Source organism: Rhea americana, unplaced genomic scaffold (assembly GCF_003343005.1).
Source record: "Rhea americana isolate MKP2758 unplaced genomic scaffold, rheAme1 scaffold_32, whole genome shotgun sequence".
Classification (NCBI taxonomy): Eukaryota; Metazoa; Chordata; class Aves; order Rheiformes; family Rheidae; genus Rhea; species Rhea americana.
The window spans coordinates 6,880,282-6,898,286 of NW_028186446.1; the positions used below are offsets into that span (position 1 = coordinate 6,880,282).

Consider the following 18,005-nt stretch of genomic DNA (forward strand, 5'->3'; position numbering starts at 1 on the left):
AGATGAAGACTATGAAAAATATAGTAACCTTCAGATTGAAAAATACTTCAGGGACAGGTAGGAAGGCCATTTCAAGCACGTGAAAATAAACTGTATTAAATATTGACAGTCAAATAGCCAGAAATAGAAAAGTATTAGCAGCTGCTAACCAGAAACCATTCTCCATTTCTCAGCAAAAGCCAAGACAGCTGAATGCTTGAGGAAGCAATGATGAGGCAACATGATGGCAGCCTGCCTCCGCACTGGGATCATAACAAACATCTTCCAAGACCTCAAGCCAAGTGTGTGCCACCTACTCTTTGACACCTCTTTTAAGCAGTGCTGCAATACTGAATCTGACAGCAAGTGATGCTCAGAAGAGACATCAAATGATTGCCTTGAGTGTCTTTAGTTATAAATGTAAGAGCACTTGTGACCAAACTCTTCCTCTTACCCTCCAAAGTAAATTGAATTATTGGTGTGGCAGAAATATCTAATATACCAGTTTGTTGGTCAACAAGTTATCTAAATAGCTTAGTTTTGGCTAGAAACATGATTTCAAGCAGTTATTGATAAGAAACTGAATGAATCATATCTAGCACCAATTTTGTTTGTCAAGGAGATGAATGATCTGCCTGCAAGTAATCTCAAGACTATTCAGATGCAGCAATATGACACATCTGACTTCAAAAGACAACAGTGTCAGAAAGCAGGAGCAAGCTAAGCATAGGCTTTTGGAAGCTGTAAGTAGTTGCCACAAGGACTGTAGTATTTAAACTAGCAGCTCCACATCCATCCAGTGGTGCTAAGCTTCCCTCTCAACACATTATGAAAAAAGCATTTTATTGAATGGCCAACCGTTAGCACAGAAGACAATGCCAGAACATCTATAAATAATTCATCATAAAATCATAGATAAAATTTAGATCGGAAGGGATCTAGGGAAGTCAAACCTCCTAGGAAAACCAAGGCAGCCTTTGACATTGGATCAGGTTGCTCTGGTGTTGAACTCAAGACTCTCCATATGCAGAGATGTTGCAGCCTTGCTGGGCTGCCTGCTCCAGCGCTTGACCACTCACTTGACAAATTTGTTTCTCTCCTGAAGCCCAGCTGGAATTTCCCTTAGGGCAGCCTGCGCTTGTGGCCCCTTGTTCTTTGGCTGCCTGTGCCTCTGAGAAGAGATTGGTGCCATCTTCTCCAGACCCTCCCTCCACGTTTGGCAGTGAAGGACTGCAATTATGTCCCCCTCCTAGTTGTCTTTTCTCCAGGCTGAACCAGCTTGAACCTTGTGGCCAAATTGTGATTAGTGATGCCAGACAATTTCTGAATAGCTGCTCAAGCTCCTCACTGTTTCGGCTGAATAACTGTGTAGTGTTCATACTACRAAACTTTACATTACCAGGAGGTTAAAATATCTACATGGCCTCTGACCTTCTTTTGAGTTACCTCTGTATTTATCTCCTTTCATTACACTTATATTAGTAGAACACAATTTTTCAGTACATTTTCTAATAAAGAAGGCATTTTCCAGTCTTTAAGCCATTAAGTCTTTCAACTAACRCTGAAGTCCTAATATTAGGGATTTTTTTTCACTGAATTAGCATACAATAGATAATTCTTTTCCATGGAGTTTTAAAGGGAATTTTAATTTTCATCTTTCAAGTATTTTTTTTACCGCTTGTAGAATTCTGCTAGTATTGAAGAATACTAAAACAACTGGGATGTAAATGACAATTTTATTGGGTATATTTGCATATTTGAGAGGTTGAAGGGCAGATTTTATTCTCTGCCCCTTTTTGTATAGGAACAGATTCAGCTTCATGGAAATCAACAGCTGTCTTTTAGCGAAACTGAGATCTACCCCCTATCCTCAACAAATGGTTTGTTGTTCCTGACCTAAAAATGGTAATTAAGGAAGAGAATCTGTTTTACAATTTATTTATTAAATTATTTATACATCGAGTAAATATGCACTGATAACTTTTATGTCAACGAGAACTGCAGGAATGGGCTTTGACAGTTACCATCACACATTTCTCAAAGAGATATATTAAATTTTTAAAAGAGTAATTTTCCTAATTTCTTTCACAAAAAGAGAGTATTTAAAGGGTGATCATATTCGAGGGACCTGGCTTTTGTTACTCTATCCAGAGCACTACACTACCTCAGCTAAAAACAGAGACATGAAATGATTTTGTGTTTATATTTATTGTCAGCAATACATCAGTTATGTAAAAATAACCCATATGAAAATGTAAGACTTGTTACATTTTCACATCACTGTATTAACTGAATAAAGCTTGGTGACAATATACACAAATTTGCAGTAGTTGTACGTAAACATTTTGTGCATTAAAAAAAGAAATATACATAATTTAAAAAATAAAAATGCATTACACAATTTACAAATTAACATTAACAAAAGAAAGGTAAACATTCCTCAGACAGCTGCCTCCTTGTTCTACAAAATAAATATTCAAGTAAATTAAGTTAGGCAAAATAAACTCTTAACTTTGGGTGAGCACAATTTACATAAAGGTAAAAAGACAGATTTCCATTTCACTCAAGGTATATTTTACAGTGATTTATACACAGAATTTTAAAATTGGTCTCTTCAGATTGTTATATTGGAAAATGGACTTTACATTTTGGCAGGAGGAAGGGAGTTTCAAAATTGGCGCTTTATACCAAATATAAACAAGCTTGTGCAGGAGCACTAAAGCTTTGAAAAGGAACTGCTCCAGGACTCAAAGCAGACACAGTCATCTAGAAACTACAGATTTAAAAAGGGAATTACAAACCACCACATCAACAGGAAAATGCCTACTTTGCTATTTTCTGCATGGTTTATTTGATCACTGGAAACGTTACTTTCACAAACTAACAATCTACAGTAGTGGCTGCTTTAGGCACTGGATTTGAAGAAGCACTCTGATTTTTAAAGCAAAAACTTTTCATTCTATACCAATACTTACCCTATTATTTATTATTGTTTCAATGCTAAAAGGCTTAATCACCTTTGCAACTTTTAGCTTTACATACTACATCAGCCCTCCTTATAGCCTAATAATCTTTTCTTGTTAAAGACAGAAGCCATTCTGGCTTCAAATTTCTGTGCACTTTGTTTTTAAAAAATGCACTCTAGATTTTAGATGCAGCATGAGTATGACATGGATGTGCACCTCCACAATTCACTGACCAGCTATAAATTGTAATACATATTAAAAGACTTGCATGGATTGCAAAGGCCAAACATTCTTAAACTTTTATCCTTTTCTTCATTTGTCACTTTTACACAGCGAGAAACAGGAGATGGTATACCTTAATAACCCTCAAGTCATGAAATTCTGACATTTAGGGCATAATAATCTTCAAGGCAAGAACTAGACAAGAGTGTCCAAGACCTGCCAGTGTAATAAATAATGATGATTTGTTACCAATGAAAGAAACCTTGTTCCCTCAACTGATATCAGTCCAACAATATTGGACAACACAGAATCAGACTTTTCAAAGTACAGAAATCATGATTTCGCCATGACATATATGATTTTTAGAAACTTTAAACTTCTCCACCTTATTTTTTCATACATCTGATCAAATAGGAATCAGCTAGGTTTTTGCTGTTTCCTACTCAAAAACTTCAAAGTTTTTTTTTCCCCTCCAGATCTTTACAGAGTGATGCCAGACTGAAGCCCCCAGCGCTGCAACACATATATGAATGAATCACTGCTGCAGTGAGGGACCATGGCACTTCACCAGCCATTGCAGAATCAAGGTATAAAGTGAGAAATTTAATCTGTATAAAAGCTTATTACTATTTTTTCCCTTTGCTTATCATTTCCATTCAGGTGAATACCACCGCAGCGGAAGAAGATCATTTTCCTTATGCTGTAACACCACACTGGTAATATAAATTAATTAGGTTAAATTAGGACCACAATCTCTCTTAACATTATGCAAAATGCACATTGATTCTAAGAATTATTTTACATGGAACAAGGTTAGATATTTTTAAGGACTGATGTAACTCACTAATGTCAATGAGAGTCTTGTCATTGATTACAGTGGATTACATTGATTACATTGGTTACAGTGGGCCAAAGTTTGCAAAAGCTACCGTTTTCTTTAATGTGCAAAAACTGGTGCTTCTTGAGCAAATATTGTGATGAATAGGCAGAAATGGTTTAGGTTATATAAAAGACCTGAGAACCTAATACTGAACTTTACATAACAATTATTTTTGAGAGGTTGCCTGATGAACTTTTGTAATTGTATTGCTTAGTAGTGGCACAGTCACTTAAATGTAGAAGCCGTTTTGCGAGAATAACTCTTCTCAGGCCATGAATCCTGTTCGTAACAGGCGGATACAACGGCAAGTCGACGCGCTTCTCGGTGGAAGCGTAACACCAACGAGCCACAAGCATGGAAGAAGTTAACAGTGAGCTTTTATACTGCCAGAGTTTTTTAAAAAAGTTACGACTATTAAAATGGCAGAAGTACTGATCTTATTCTTTACTTGCTAGTACACCCAAGAGTTGAGCAGAACAATTAAAAGTAAAGAGTCTATCCAATTATCTTAACTAGAAAAGACAAAAGGGTTCTGAGCTTTGCACTGTCAGCCACAGTGAAAATACTTTCACTAGTGAAACAAAAATAGCAAAAAGCTTTTCTTTTAGTTGAACCAACAATCAGAATACCTTTTCAGATAAATATGTCACTCAAGATTAGAGGGCAACCACTTTTTCTTTTTCTTTTTTTTTAACAAAGTTAATAAATATAAAAAATCTAGTCATAAACAGCCTTCAAAGTACAATTAGAAACCAGCAGGACAATCTATATTTGTATAGGTAGATGGGGCAAGAAACTAGACACTTGTATTACTGCCATGATATAGACTACAAATGGCCACAGTGATGAGAAACAGTGTATACAGTACACGTTGTTAGCCGATCCCATCCAAGCCCAGTCCAAACTGAACTCTACTCTCTTCAGGATTTACGACCTGTCTCCTTGACACTCCTTGCACAAGATACATCATCCTTTCTGAACAGAGGCAGTTTCTATGGCAATACTAGTTAAGTGCATATCATGCTGCACTAATATAGTGCAAAAATTTGCCTTACATGTAGCAAAAAAGATGCAGGCAACAGTTTGAGTTAGAGAAAGTAGAAACGTATTGTAACATTTACAACGGGTAGTATTTTTCCAGACAGGAATCTCTAGAAAATACTGAATTTGAGAATGCTTCCCTTCTCGATGTATAGCTGAGGCATTTACACTTTGGAGTGATAACAGAACAGAATTTTGCAAGTGAGTCATTGCCCTCTGAAATGCAGATTAACATGAGTTATCAATTGCCAAACTGTTGAATTTGCTCAGTGGGTTAATCTCAGTTAAAAGTTAATATTTTCCTAAGTACTAAAATGCTCTTTAACAAGTATATAATCTGACAGAGTAATACATATGGTTCAGCTGAGTATTTACRTTATGCTTGAATATAAAGAGTCATAGACAGCTTGGTACAAACTCTTCATGCTGAACTGATTATACTTGGTTAATGTTGCAGGGGCTTTCAAAACTACATCAGCTACAGCATTCTGGAGACGGACGTGGTGCTCATAGTTCTGTAAGATTGAGAAAAGACCGCAAATATCTCCAACTGCAGTGTCTGTCAAAGTGATTCTGCCAGAATTCTCAGTGTTGATGGTCTAAAGAAAAGCAGTAATACCTTGAATATCCTTAGGCATTATTAAATCCATCCTTATCTACGGTGCAGTTACAAAAAGGAAAAAAGTCAAAACACTTAATCCACTCCATAGCAAATCCTTGTGGCTTTGGATATGTTCTGATTTCGATCCAACAATTTAGATTCCATTTGTCACCATGGGAAGTTATATTTTACATATCTGCATCTCCATCATAAGCCAAGGTTAATGGTTTCAGTCGGTTGTTCTGCCTTCGCTGGGGCTTCTTTGGCTTTTTGCTGCAATAATAAGATAATTTGTAAATACAGCAATAAAATAGTAACATAAAAGGTATGGATTTCATTCTTAAATGAAAAACTGTTGTTTAAACTAATGCATTTGATTGTTGGTTGGGTTCAAGCTATATGCCTAAAAGCTTCACTTTTATCTGTAATTCTCTCTTTAACAACCCAAAGCAACACCAATTCAAAGCTAAATTGTTGAGAAAGGGACTGTTATGGTACTGATGTGACTGATGAAATCCTTGGCAGGAGATGGATAATCTTGCAAGATCATTTGTTTTCAGAAAAAACTAGGACCTACAGTGGAATACAGTGTATCAAAATAACAAACTTTTTTTCCTTAATTATGTAACTTCGGTCTTAACCTCTCTTGACACATCAAGGGTTTCCTCATCAGAGTTCCATCTTGGGTAGTATCCTTTTCATTAATGTATCTCATTATACTTGCTAAAATGACTAAGGTTAATTTTAGACATTATAATCAAATGGACTGTAAACAGGTTGGGGATTACATTACTCCAGCAGTATTTCCAATCCATTTCACATAATTTTAAAAAAACTACCAAAGAAAAAAGTCTATTTGCACTTTTTTTAATCTTTAGATAGAATATATACTCTTCAGTAGTACTTGTCTTCTTTTAGAGTATAAAATCAGCATTTAAATAAGTCTATGTATCCTCACCCTTGTTCAACAGGTTTCTCTCATATGTGTCACTTAGGTTGTCAAAACCTAAACCTTTGTTTCCAGAACAGTCGTTTCAGGGGCGTGCATTGGCCACAGATTCCAGTCCAAAGAATTTATGGCGTTGTCAGGCTATTARGTTTTCTTTCCCTCAAAAAAATAAAAGATTTTGTTCCTTACTTRAATAGAATTGAGATTGTGGGGAAAGTTTACTAACTCCCCCACGGCTCCCTGCCCCAATGTCTATGAAGGTAGTATAACCTGATGATTAAGGATCCTTGTTTGGGGTATGTATGATCTGTCCCRTCATTTGCATCAGAAATTCCAAATAGGACTTGAAAAACTTGAGTAAAAACATCATCAAAAGTGATGTGTTCTTGCAAAAACACCATTGCTTTCTAATGCAAGATGATTTTCAACAAAACAGTATTTCTTGTATGAAAAACATGAGAAATTTCCAGCCTTTTCTTCTTTCTGTATCTCTTCTGTATTCCTTCAAATATCATGTCTGACTTGCCTAGCCACTAAATTTCACTCTTTCCCTTCCTCTCTGCATTGTGATACGGCTGTGATGAAATTATCGTGAGATGCAGTCATTAATAGACATAAATTGAGCAAAAATAATCGATGCTCTAAGATAGCCCATATCTTTAAGAATCTTTTTTCAGCCACTAACCTGAGCTTTGGCAACAGGATGTGGAAATTTAAACATTGAAGAACTGCCTGCAGTTTCTATTGCTGCGTATGTAAATGCTTGCATTACAGTCTGTGTGTGCCTGCTTGTTTGTAAATAATTAAAGAACTCACCAGGCTAGATAGATCATAGAAACAATAAAGATGAGTAAAACAAATGCACCAGCAGCTACACCATAAACCCAGGTCTTCAGCCTCCCATCTAAAAGGAATGAATGTTAGTCAGTAGTGTTTGAGTTAGTTTGGTTGAATTATTAGTTCTAAAATAGCATAAAAAGACTTTAAAAATCCCAAATAAATGCCTTCACCAGCACCATTACAGCTTAATGGGAGAAGATACTCCTAAATAACTGCGCAGTAGCTCGTGCTTTACACGCTCTCCAGGCTTCCTGAGCAGTGAGTTCTCCCAAGGAGCCCTGCTGTGAGAGGAAYCGCACTCATTCGGGTTTTATTTTCTCTGTGCGCGTGCCCTGCTCCCCACGGAAGTCCCGACAATCCCAAAGCAGCAGAGCGCCACGGGGCAGAGGCAGCACGGCGGGACCACAGCTCCCCACGGAACGCAGCAGTGTCTCGGTTTTCGCTCGGGCGAATCGATCTGCCTCTCCTTTCCACTTCTGCTGCTCTTTACTTCTCTGTTTAGATACTTTTAGTATCTGATTTTCCTCGTTTCCTTATTTTGGGGCACAGCATTCCTGCAGTCTGAGGTCCACATTCTATTTTCCCATTTGCCTTGATCCTAGACGTACTTGCTAATCCGAGGAAAAATGAAGGAAGAGCTGCTGTGACTTTCTCTGGGGTTTTGCTCTGAACCCCCAAATAAGCATTTCATAACCTGAGACCCTCACATGTTATTTGACTCAAGCTATTTTTATTGGACTTATTTTAACATTTCTAAACTGATAATTGAAAACATTATTTTTCAAGAGGCTTATTAGCTTTTTTACACTCCCTGTCATTGAATACTTAACAAAAAACCTGAATATTTCATTTACAAGGGACTAAATTATTATTTCGTGAAGTCATTTCTTAGTCTCTTACAAAATGTCATGTTACTTTCAATACTATGCTAAGAAAACACAGCTAAATTTTTGCACTTCTGACCAAATACTTCTTGCTTCCCAAAAGATATATAGAAACAAAAATGCATTATCAGTGCAGCTGATGTTTCTACAACTCGATAATAATGCAAAATAGTTGGACTCATTTTGTTCAAATTCACCGTAGCCTTCTCTAACACTGCACAGTTAAGTTCAGGCTTTCTGTTCTCCAACAATCCAAAGTCTTGCAGTCACAGTGACAACTTGCTCAAGGTTAATTAATATAAAAACATTTTAGCTCCATTACATCAATTCACCTAATGAAACATTATCACTTGTAGCATTGAAATAACTGATCCACTAAGGATGGATAGAAGCAGCCAATTTGATGGTAAATCAGACTTCATTACTGYTAAACACATTATTGTCTTTTCTCTTTGGCTTGTTTCCACTTTTTTTTTGTCAAAGTAGAAAACTATATTAAATCATACTACCCATTTTCAGGCACTGAATTCAGGTACTCTGAATACYCTCTGGATAGCTTATTTTTCTAAATATACAAGTGAATAGGCCTCTCAAATGCAGCTCTTCTAKGTGTCTCACCTGGTTTAAATACCTTCCTTTCCAGAACTGCATTATTATTTAATGTGGAGAAAGAGTTATTTTAAACTTAGAAACTCTGAGGAATGCAATAACCATGATAGAGTAAAGGAGAATCTTTCCAATGGTTACCCAGTCCTGGAATGGAAACAATCAGTCCTTCATCTCATYTGAAGTGCAAAATGTTTGCTTGCTTCCACATTTGTTCACACATGCACTGGAAAGAGTATTAGTTCTACAAAACACCATTGTTTTTATTGTGCTGAGTTATGTTTCCTTCCTAAATAAAATTAGGAATTACTGAAAAATGGGTAAAGTTTTATAAAACCTCTCAATTGTGTCCCCCCCCTTTAAAAAAAAAAAAAAAAAAAAGGAACACAGCTGTCTTAGGTGACATGAACATCCACATTTCTGAATACTTACTTGATGGCAACTACCTGATATTTGCTTTTTGTTGGTACTGTCACTGCTACAATCTGACCTCTAGTATTTTTTGGTGGAGATAAAACTAAACAATAACATATTTGTTAAGATGCTATTTTTATAAGAAAGGAAAAGTGGAACAGCTTAATTTTCTTCTTTATTGTGGATGAATATTAACTAATTGGAGGAAAGATCATTTCATTGCAGGATTCATATATTGTATGACAGTACAAGTAACAGCAAATACTATCTAGAGCTAATGGGATCTTACATAAGTATTTCTAACCTGAACATGATTTATTTGCTTATTAAAAAGTATTTCTGTAGTTCTCAGCTTTGCAGYATTTTCAGGATTAATCATGGGAAGATAATATTTTCCATTTTTAGATTTAAAACATTCATAAAAGCTTTAGAAAGATATGAAAACTGTAAGACACTTAAAATGATCTCTAATATTTGTTAGAATATTCAGCTCAATGTGATTTAGAAGATCTGTAAGAAGAAAACCAATTGATACTATTAATCTCTTGACACTATTAACTTTTTTGTGAAAACATCCTATCTCTTTCTGTGAAATTATTTTGTTACTGAAATGTAGTTATATTTATGTCAATGCTTAATAGAATCAGGAAATATTTATTGAAATCTGATTACATGATGGACTTTATCAGTTCTTTTTAATGAGGTAACTGTCTTGTGCTATATGTCTTACCACTCCTGCACAAAAGTACTTGCTCAGCTCTAAARAACTTGGTCAGTCATAAGTGCAAAAGCTGCCTATAGTGACTTAGAGCATGCCTATGCTAAATATCACAATTATGGTTAGCTTTGTCTAACATGAATTAGTTTAAACATGGGTATGGCAGAAAAGCATTAGTGTACCTCCATCAATTGTTTCCTTGCACTTTATACCACAATTTCAAATCCCTTACAGATTTCAGTGCTACCCTTTTACTCTTCRGCTATATTATTGAGATAGCATAATGTAATATCCTGGCTTGCACCTTTGCAKTCAACTCCCTTCTAAGGTCACATTCCAAATAGATTATGTGAATTTTAACAAAAAGCAGTGAATAAAAGGAAATCTTCTTTAWTACAAGATTTCATTAAATATACTGATGGAGTAGCAGAGAAGGGTAGGTATTTACTTTTGCCTTTTTCTTTGTTTTAATCAGGGCAGACGACTGTCTTCTTAAATGAACCCTTAAAGATTTTGCCTTTTTTCCTTGGCATCACAAAAATGTAAATGCCAGCCCCTGCAGCAGTACTTAGCTTTAAAACTGCCTGCTCATTGTATGACTTCACCTGGCCCAAAAGGCTGCAGAAACCAGGTCCTTCCACGTCCTGACTGGTTACTGGAGGGCTGGGTGGGGTTCACAGCTCGACTGGTTTTCACATCTCCCTTTTTGTCCTCCATGGTGGGGATCACTACCACTGGGATGAGTGTGCACTGCTCAAGTGTGCCATTGGAGGACATGACTTCAGTGTATCCATCTTCGCAACTGCAGGTCCTAGTCTGTAGGGAACAAGTGTTTGACACTGCGTAGCAGAAAAACACAGTTTTCTATGAGCTATAAATCATAACAACATGGATGACTGGAAGAGAAGACTGTTTTAATGAGTGCTAGCCTGGAGAATACACCTCTTTGTATATTTTTATGCAGGATCTTACTGAATCAATACTGATATTTCAACATTTCATGGAAAGGCACAAAATGGTCTGAAGTTAATTTTAACAAAGTAATGACTAGTAAAATTTCTAAGAATACTATTGTTGGTGCAACATTTGTAACGTAAATAGATGCGTGAGAGGAACTCCTGGGGGTGTTTTCTGCTCCAACACAGTAGCACATACCTCACTACAGTAAGCGTGGGGTTGACTGCACGGTGGATTACATGACCTGTCAGCATCTGGTTGGCGCATCACTAAACAGCCCCCTGCAGGACAGAAAATTATATTTTGACATGGTAATACCTCACTAATGATGAAATTACTGATGTCATTACTTACTACTGTATGTCACAGATTACCATTTTATTGCTGATTTGATCTTCAGAGTGCTACTCTCATTCCAAAATGAATGAAAAAGGGTCTTAGGTATTTTCTCATAGGCACAGTAAGGATATAGTATGTATATTGATGTGCAATTTAGCAAACTAATATTTGGCAAGTGAACCTTTCATTTTTCTATTTATTTCTCCTGTGGTTTGCTCAAGACGCAGTTCAAATGTTTGGTGGCGCTGGAGGGAATAGGTTTAGATTTTCTAGGACCCTCCTTGTGACTCACATGTCAAAACTGTGGCCTCAAAGAAAAGCATATTTTTGCCCTACATCTTTGCCTGTTAAACTGAAGATACTCTAATCATTCAGTTTATGAACTGGTACTTGTTTTCTCCTGCTGTAGGCACTTTTGTTCATTTTTGTCCATTTTTACCTTTTATGAAGCCACACTTCTTGCTAGTATAAGAAAGATCTTTCAGAAAGAAAGAAGTATTCTCAGGAAAATGTACACTGAATGCTGTGATATCAGAACAGTCATTTTCAGTCCTTTTCCTTTTTATACAATTCTTGTTCTCATTGCTACAGTTTTATGTACAGCGCAGAGTTATTGTTATGGACCAACGCACACAATCAGGTTTTCACTATCATTTCAGCCAGAATGACTTTAAAATAAATTTAGAATCAATGTGAATATATCTGAGTTTCCTTCTTACAGAAGAGAAATATGCATCATATAGTTTAAGATTTATGCTGCTATAGGCCAGCTTGTCTTGCATCTCTCAGATTAATTTCACTCTTATGCTGGTGTGATATGATGATGAAATCCTGATAGCTGATGTTGGTCACAACCATAGCAGATGCAGTTAGATGCAGTTATTCTGGCTATTATGCTAGATCGAAGTGTTAACAGGATGGCTGATGAAGAACAAAGAAAACCCTGCTGGTTGCCATAAGTATTTCCCACCCCCCATAAAGTAAAATTGTTCATCCTAGCATACAAATCACATGCCTGTGAGCATCTATGTAATAAAATATCAGTCATCCAGCGAGCTGCAGAAGGAAAGAGCTGCTTCATCGCCCATGGGAAACAACACCTTCAAGTAAAAAACAGCTATTCAGCACAATAATACTATGAAAAAAAAAAAAAAAAAAAAAAAAAAAAGGAAAAGAAAAGAAAAGAAAAGAAAACCTAAAGTCCTTAAAATACCAACAGCACTTGTAATAAAACTTTGATCATGTCTAAATAAAAATATACTACTTTGGAGCCAGACATGCAGTAATAAGGCAGCAAAGAAACATGATTATCTAAGACATGGTTTGATTCTAGGTCAAATTTCCATTTAAATCAATCATATGTGTGTATCTATCAGTAGTTCTTAAATATTGTCATTTATAAGCAAAACTTAAAAAAAAAACTTGACATTGAGTTTGAAATCTAGTTCACTATTGTATACTTCACGTAGAGAATTTTTAATAGAACATTGTATTTAATGCTTTCTTTGAAAACAATCAGGAACATATTAAAAATTCAGTTTCACTCTGGATGGCGACTGACAATTATATTCTCTGGAGTTTACATTTCAAATCAGAAAGGTACTGAAGTTCTCAAATCATCTCTTAACAAATTATTAACTATATGCCTATACTTTTTGTGATAAGGTCATTTAATTAAATTAATAAACTAAGTCCTCAGAGTGAGCAAGTAATTTACCCCGTACCTAAACATTCTCTTCTCAGCTTTTACTTGCTACCATCTTGCTTTCTGATAGTTTGTTATTTGCTTTGTAATTCTCATCTTTTCCAGCCTCATCAATATTAATGCAAAGGGCTTTGCATCAAATATTTCTCTGATATTCTAAATACACTATATCTGCTGCTCCTCCTTATCTAAAACAGTCAGTTTCCATTAATATGCCTTTTTCCCCTATGTTTCATTTACCTCTATGTCTTATAAAGGCTAGATTATCACTCATATTAAATCCATTTGGAAGAGTAAACAAATCTTAAAATCAGAAAATAATTATGAGGCTTTAATAGTGCCAAAATAATGGAACTTATCATATACAAGAAGCAATTCCTTGCATCCATGTAGATATATAGAAGCATATTATGAAAAAGCTRTTAGCAATACAAAGTTGTACAATTCTCTTTCTGGGAATTTTTCACATAGCTGTATTCAGTCATACCACACAAACTATTATTTATATGTGACTGATTGTAACTTAAGAATGAATTCTACTTTTTAACATTTCAGAGCCATAATGTCCAAAATGCTATTTATTTTGAAGGCCTATAAAACCCTTAATAGATGATATATTATTATCAAAGAGGATTCTTATTTCTAGTTCTACTTACCACACACAAGCATCTGAGCTAAGCAGAAAGCAATCAAAGCGCATAGATATTGCCCTGTTGCATTTGGTATGACGATAATGGATTTTAATATTTCTTATAGCACAAGAGGACACAAAAGAGACTTTGGCCTGCCAGATATTATTTCAAAACCATGCAAAAATAATAYTATCTCAATAGATAGCAGTTAAGAAGTATTGTACTAGCAGGCCGTGAATTAGAGCCCCACTCCTGCGACTGACCTGACAGTGACTGGCATTAGGGACGTGCTTATGATCTTTGGGATTGTTGTACTCTCATGGGGGCAGATATGAAAATTATTTAAACAATGAATGTAAAAATCTCAGCCCTAACGAATCCTCGATTCTGATAAACAAATTCATATAATAATAAGATACATATGAAGATTTTCTTCAATTCAGAGACCTCAGTTCATTCTTAATTCATGCTGGTTTGTACTTCGATTTGCACCARAAATAACTACATCCAAAAACTGAATGCCTTGGACTACTCAAGTATTTTGGTAGAGGTTTATCACATTGACTTAAATGAATACTTCTACAWTAATATATTTATTAAAATCTGATATTTTGTACTTTCATGGAAGTATTTGATATACGCRTGATATTATCAACCATTACATCTCTCTGGCTCTGTGTAGGTATTGAAAAACACACAGAAAACATACACACCCTAATACATTAAAAATTTTGTTGTAGGGCTTGAAATCTGAAATTCTAAATCTAGAAGAATATGCATGACTATAGAAAAAATACACAATGCAAAACWTTCCAAGTTCAATATAGAAGATAATATTCTTTTGTTTACTTTTATCATTACATAATTCTGAATAATTCTGGAAAAGAACTGAAGCCTTTCATATGCAATAACACGATAAGCTTCTGTGTGTATATAGAARGAGTAGTTACCTGTGACATTTAAGCCATCTGACCTTTGGCACCACACCGTTCGAGAAGACCCCTTCCACGGGCTAGCCATCCACTTGTACTCATAACACTGGCCATCTGCACAGAGAGTATCGACTGTTCAAGCGATTCGGTGACAAGACTATAGGCTACCACTGTCAACCACACTCACCAGTAGTAGCAGTAATTCTGGTTCAGAAAAATGAAACATCTTTTACGGCTAAATGGGCCCCTTCCTTCACCCAGAAACTGAAGTCGGTGTACTGCACACATGCAGGCCCTGCAAGGTCTCCTGTGCTTACCAGATACACCAAATAGATTATRTATCTCCCGGACACTAATTAGCACCTTCTGCACACACTGCACATGGGGTAAGCCCAGTGCAGAAAACAGGAAAAACAGATGTCTGATAGCCTTGTAACGGTTGTGGCCCATCTGTTGTGCAAGAGTCATCTAAGAGTTAGGTTTCTTCCATGGCAGCCCTGGCCTCTGGTCACTGCTTGAGCGCATGAAGGAGTGGTTGGGTGTTTTAAGCACTTGGCCTGACCTGGATTCACATCTCAGCTCTGCTGCGTGCCACTCACTGGGATAATCAGGCAATCTTTCTGACCCGTAGTTCCCTCATTTGTAAATATTCATTTCTTTTTCCCCATGTCTGGCACAATTAGAATAGACAAAAAATGTGTGGATCAGAAATGCCTTTTCCTAAATGCTCTGTTCAGTAGTAAGTATGATGGGGGCTTTTCAATGTTGTCATGTGATTAATAGCAATTCAAAGGGAAGAAGGAAATTCAAATTTGGTTACGTATCTAGACTTGAAGGATATATATATTTTTTTTAATTAAGAAGTTATATGGAGATAAGRCAACTATTTTTTCCCAAATCATAAAATGGAATTTCATTATTAAAAAAAGATCAGCAATTCTCAAATAATTTCAACTAAAGCCAAAAAATACAATGGTTAACATTTTGTAACATTTTCAAAGTTTTTCTGTTTCATAATTCTGTTTCAAAAAAAAAAATTAAAAGCATTTGTATGCCTATGAAACCTTTTTCTCTCCAATTTCAATATTCTGAGCAGGAATAAAACAATATTAATTTTGTTCTGTGTTTTTTTTTTTTTTTTTTAATCACTCTTAACAAGAATTTTGTATTTTGGTGCTTACCATTGCACGGTCGTGTTTCCAAAGCCTGTTCCGGACAGAGGTGCTGATTCTCTAATTCTTGAACGATCACTGCCCGAGATCGGACTTGTATCCCTCCAAAGCCGAGGTCCTCACCATTAACACAGGTTAACTGGCAAAGGCTCCATTCTGACCACTCTTTCAAGTAACAGTCCCCTGTCAAGTAATAATTTTATAGTAGACAGATCACCATATATGAAGTGCATGACAGTGCATGACAGTTTCTGCATGACAGTGTCCTGGAAAAAAATGTCCAAATCCTATTTCTTAATTTTCATTCTTTAGTTCCTTTCATTTCTCATTTTAAACTTGATTTACTTTTAACAGAAGATAATATCTTTAAACCTATCTGAATATATGCATATTACATATACAATATATACATATGTCGAGCATAAAATATTTAAGAAAGGATGATCCAGAAGCCTGTTTGTTCTAAAGCTGTGTAGCATCCTGTAGCATTCCCATGTGATTACTCTCATTTTGAATTTCTGAGCAACACTACACTTTACATTTGKTTTTTTGTAAATAGTAGGGGTTTATATGCCTTAGTTTAATTTTACTTATGATCTTGATGATGATTCTTTGATCTTAGGAAGATAAAAAAAATACCTCTCTTTAAAAAGAAGATTAATTGTTGCTTATCCTCATGAAGAAGTTCTTTAAATAGAGAGTATTTTTTTTTTTWAATCTACTAGAAGAGTATATTTAAAAGAAGCTACTGTTGTAACATTCTTTGTAAGAAAGGGAAATGGAAAGATGATTAAAATGTCTACTCTGGGTACTGTGTATTAGGATAATAGGAATCTGTAGACTCTGAAGTGTAAAACAAAAAAATAAAAATTATACTAATGACATTAATTGGCATGACTGGCTAAAGAACATTTAAAGATCTGAGGCACAACACAAAGATACCATTTTGTTAAAACTGCTGTATAAAATGGGACTAGACCGCGTACAGACTCATAAATAAACCTCTTAGTTCTCATTATTTCAGTGAAAGAACTATTAAAAATTCATGTTACCTTGCATTATACTAATGACAGATATAATCAGTACTGTGTTGACCAGATGCCTGATTAATGAAGGAATTCTATTTGCCAACATTAGGAAAGCATGTGAAGAAATGAATAATTGAAGAATTGATGTATATCTAATGGGAAAGCAAGTAGTGATTTTTGGAAACATTAGCTGGAGTGTATCATTAGCACATCCCCACAGGGTAGTTATCCTTGCTGGCTAAATGTGAGATTGTTCAAGCACAGGTTGCTGTTCAGCAAAATGGTAAAATCAAGCAATAAGAAGCTATATATTTAATATTTGACTAACAAGAAAACATAATTATTAGCTATGTTATTCTTCTAATTTTCATTTARTAAGAAGAAATACATGAAGAGCGTGCAATGGAAATACTGAAATGCCACAGCTGTGTGTAATCTAAATTAAAGTTCCTATGACACTTCTAAACAAAAAGCAGTAATGAAAGCCTCTCTGTTTTCGATTATTTTTTATTTGCTGAGGCACCTTTACCTTCAGTTCAATCTGAAATGAATTGAAAAAATATTTCTGAGAAGGAAGACAGTTCCAAAAGAATAAAACACGGTGTTGATATGGAATGATAGTGGCATTAAGAACTGAAGGAGTTAATCACTACCTCTGAAAATATATCAGTAATGACTCTACTGAACAGCAGCAATAGACATGGAATTCTACAAGTAAGTGTTTAAAATGAACTAGAGGGGATTTACTGAAAATTAAGCAGCTGTTAGTGCTTGTAATCCTTCTTAGTATTGGGATCACGGAACTGATCGTCTACAACAGCTCCCTTGGATTTGGTCTACAAGGGCAATGATAAGTGCATGTCATATCTAGAGAGTTAAGGAGCTAGAAACACACACATTTTCTCAGAAATCAAGGTCTGAGTTTCATTTATAATAGCCCTTTTCACCAAACAATAAGGCTCCTTAGCTTGGTTTCCTTAGCTCCCTGTAGAAGGCATCAAGCGCTTAGGCCTTGTTAACATTAGCAATAAAGCTGCTATGTGGTCTAAGCTTAAAACAAATRTTTAGCAAGCAGAATACAAGTTTTATTTTGAAATATTTTGAGGAAAAAATACATTCTTATTAGGTATAATCTGTATA

General features: G+C 35.5%; 1 protein-coding gene across 4 annotated transcripts in view; it reads right to left on the reverse strand.

Moving 5' to 3' along the window:
- Positions 1–2,282: 2,282 nt before the first annotated feature.
- The window catches only part of THSD7A (thrombospondin type 1 domain containing 7A), a 204,333-nt gene continuing 188,610 nt past the window's right edge, over positions 2,283–18,005 (reverse strand). For 2 of the 4 annotated variants that reach the window (XM_085310555.1, XM_085310554.1), the window contains 6 exons: positions 15,847–16,020; positions 14,684–14,779; positions 11,256–11,338; positions 10,706–10,916; positions 7,455–7,542; positions 2,283–5,962 (listed from right to left, as the gene is read on the reverse strand). In XM_085310555.1, the coding sequence (XP_085166681.1) occupies positions 5,878–5,962; positions 7,455–7,542; positions 10,706–10,916; positions 11,256–11,338; positions 14,684–14,779; positions 15,847–16,020 (737 nt within the window). In that variant the 3' untranslated portion in view covers positions 2,283–5,877. The remainder of the gene's footprint in view (positions 5,963–7,454; positions 7,543–10,705; positions 10,917–11,255; positions 11,339–14,683; positions 14,780–15,846; positions 16,021–18,005) is intronic. The other 2 variants (XM_085310556.1, XM_085310558.1) reach the window with 2 other exon arrangements.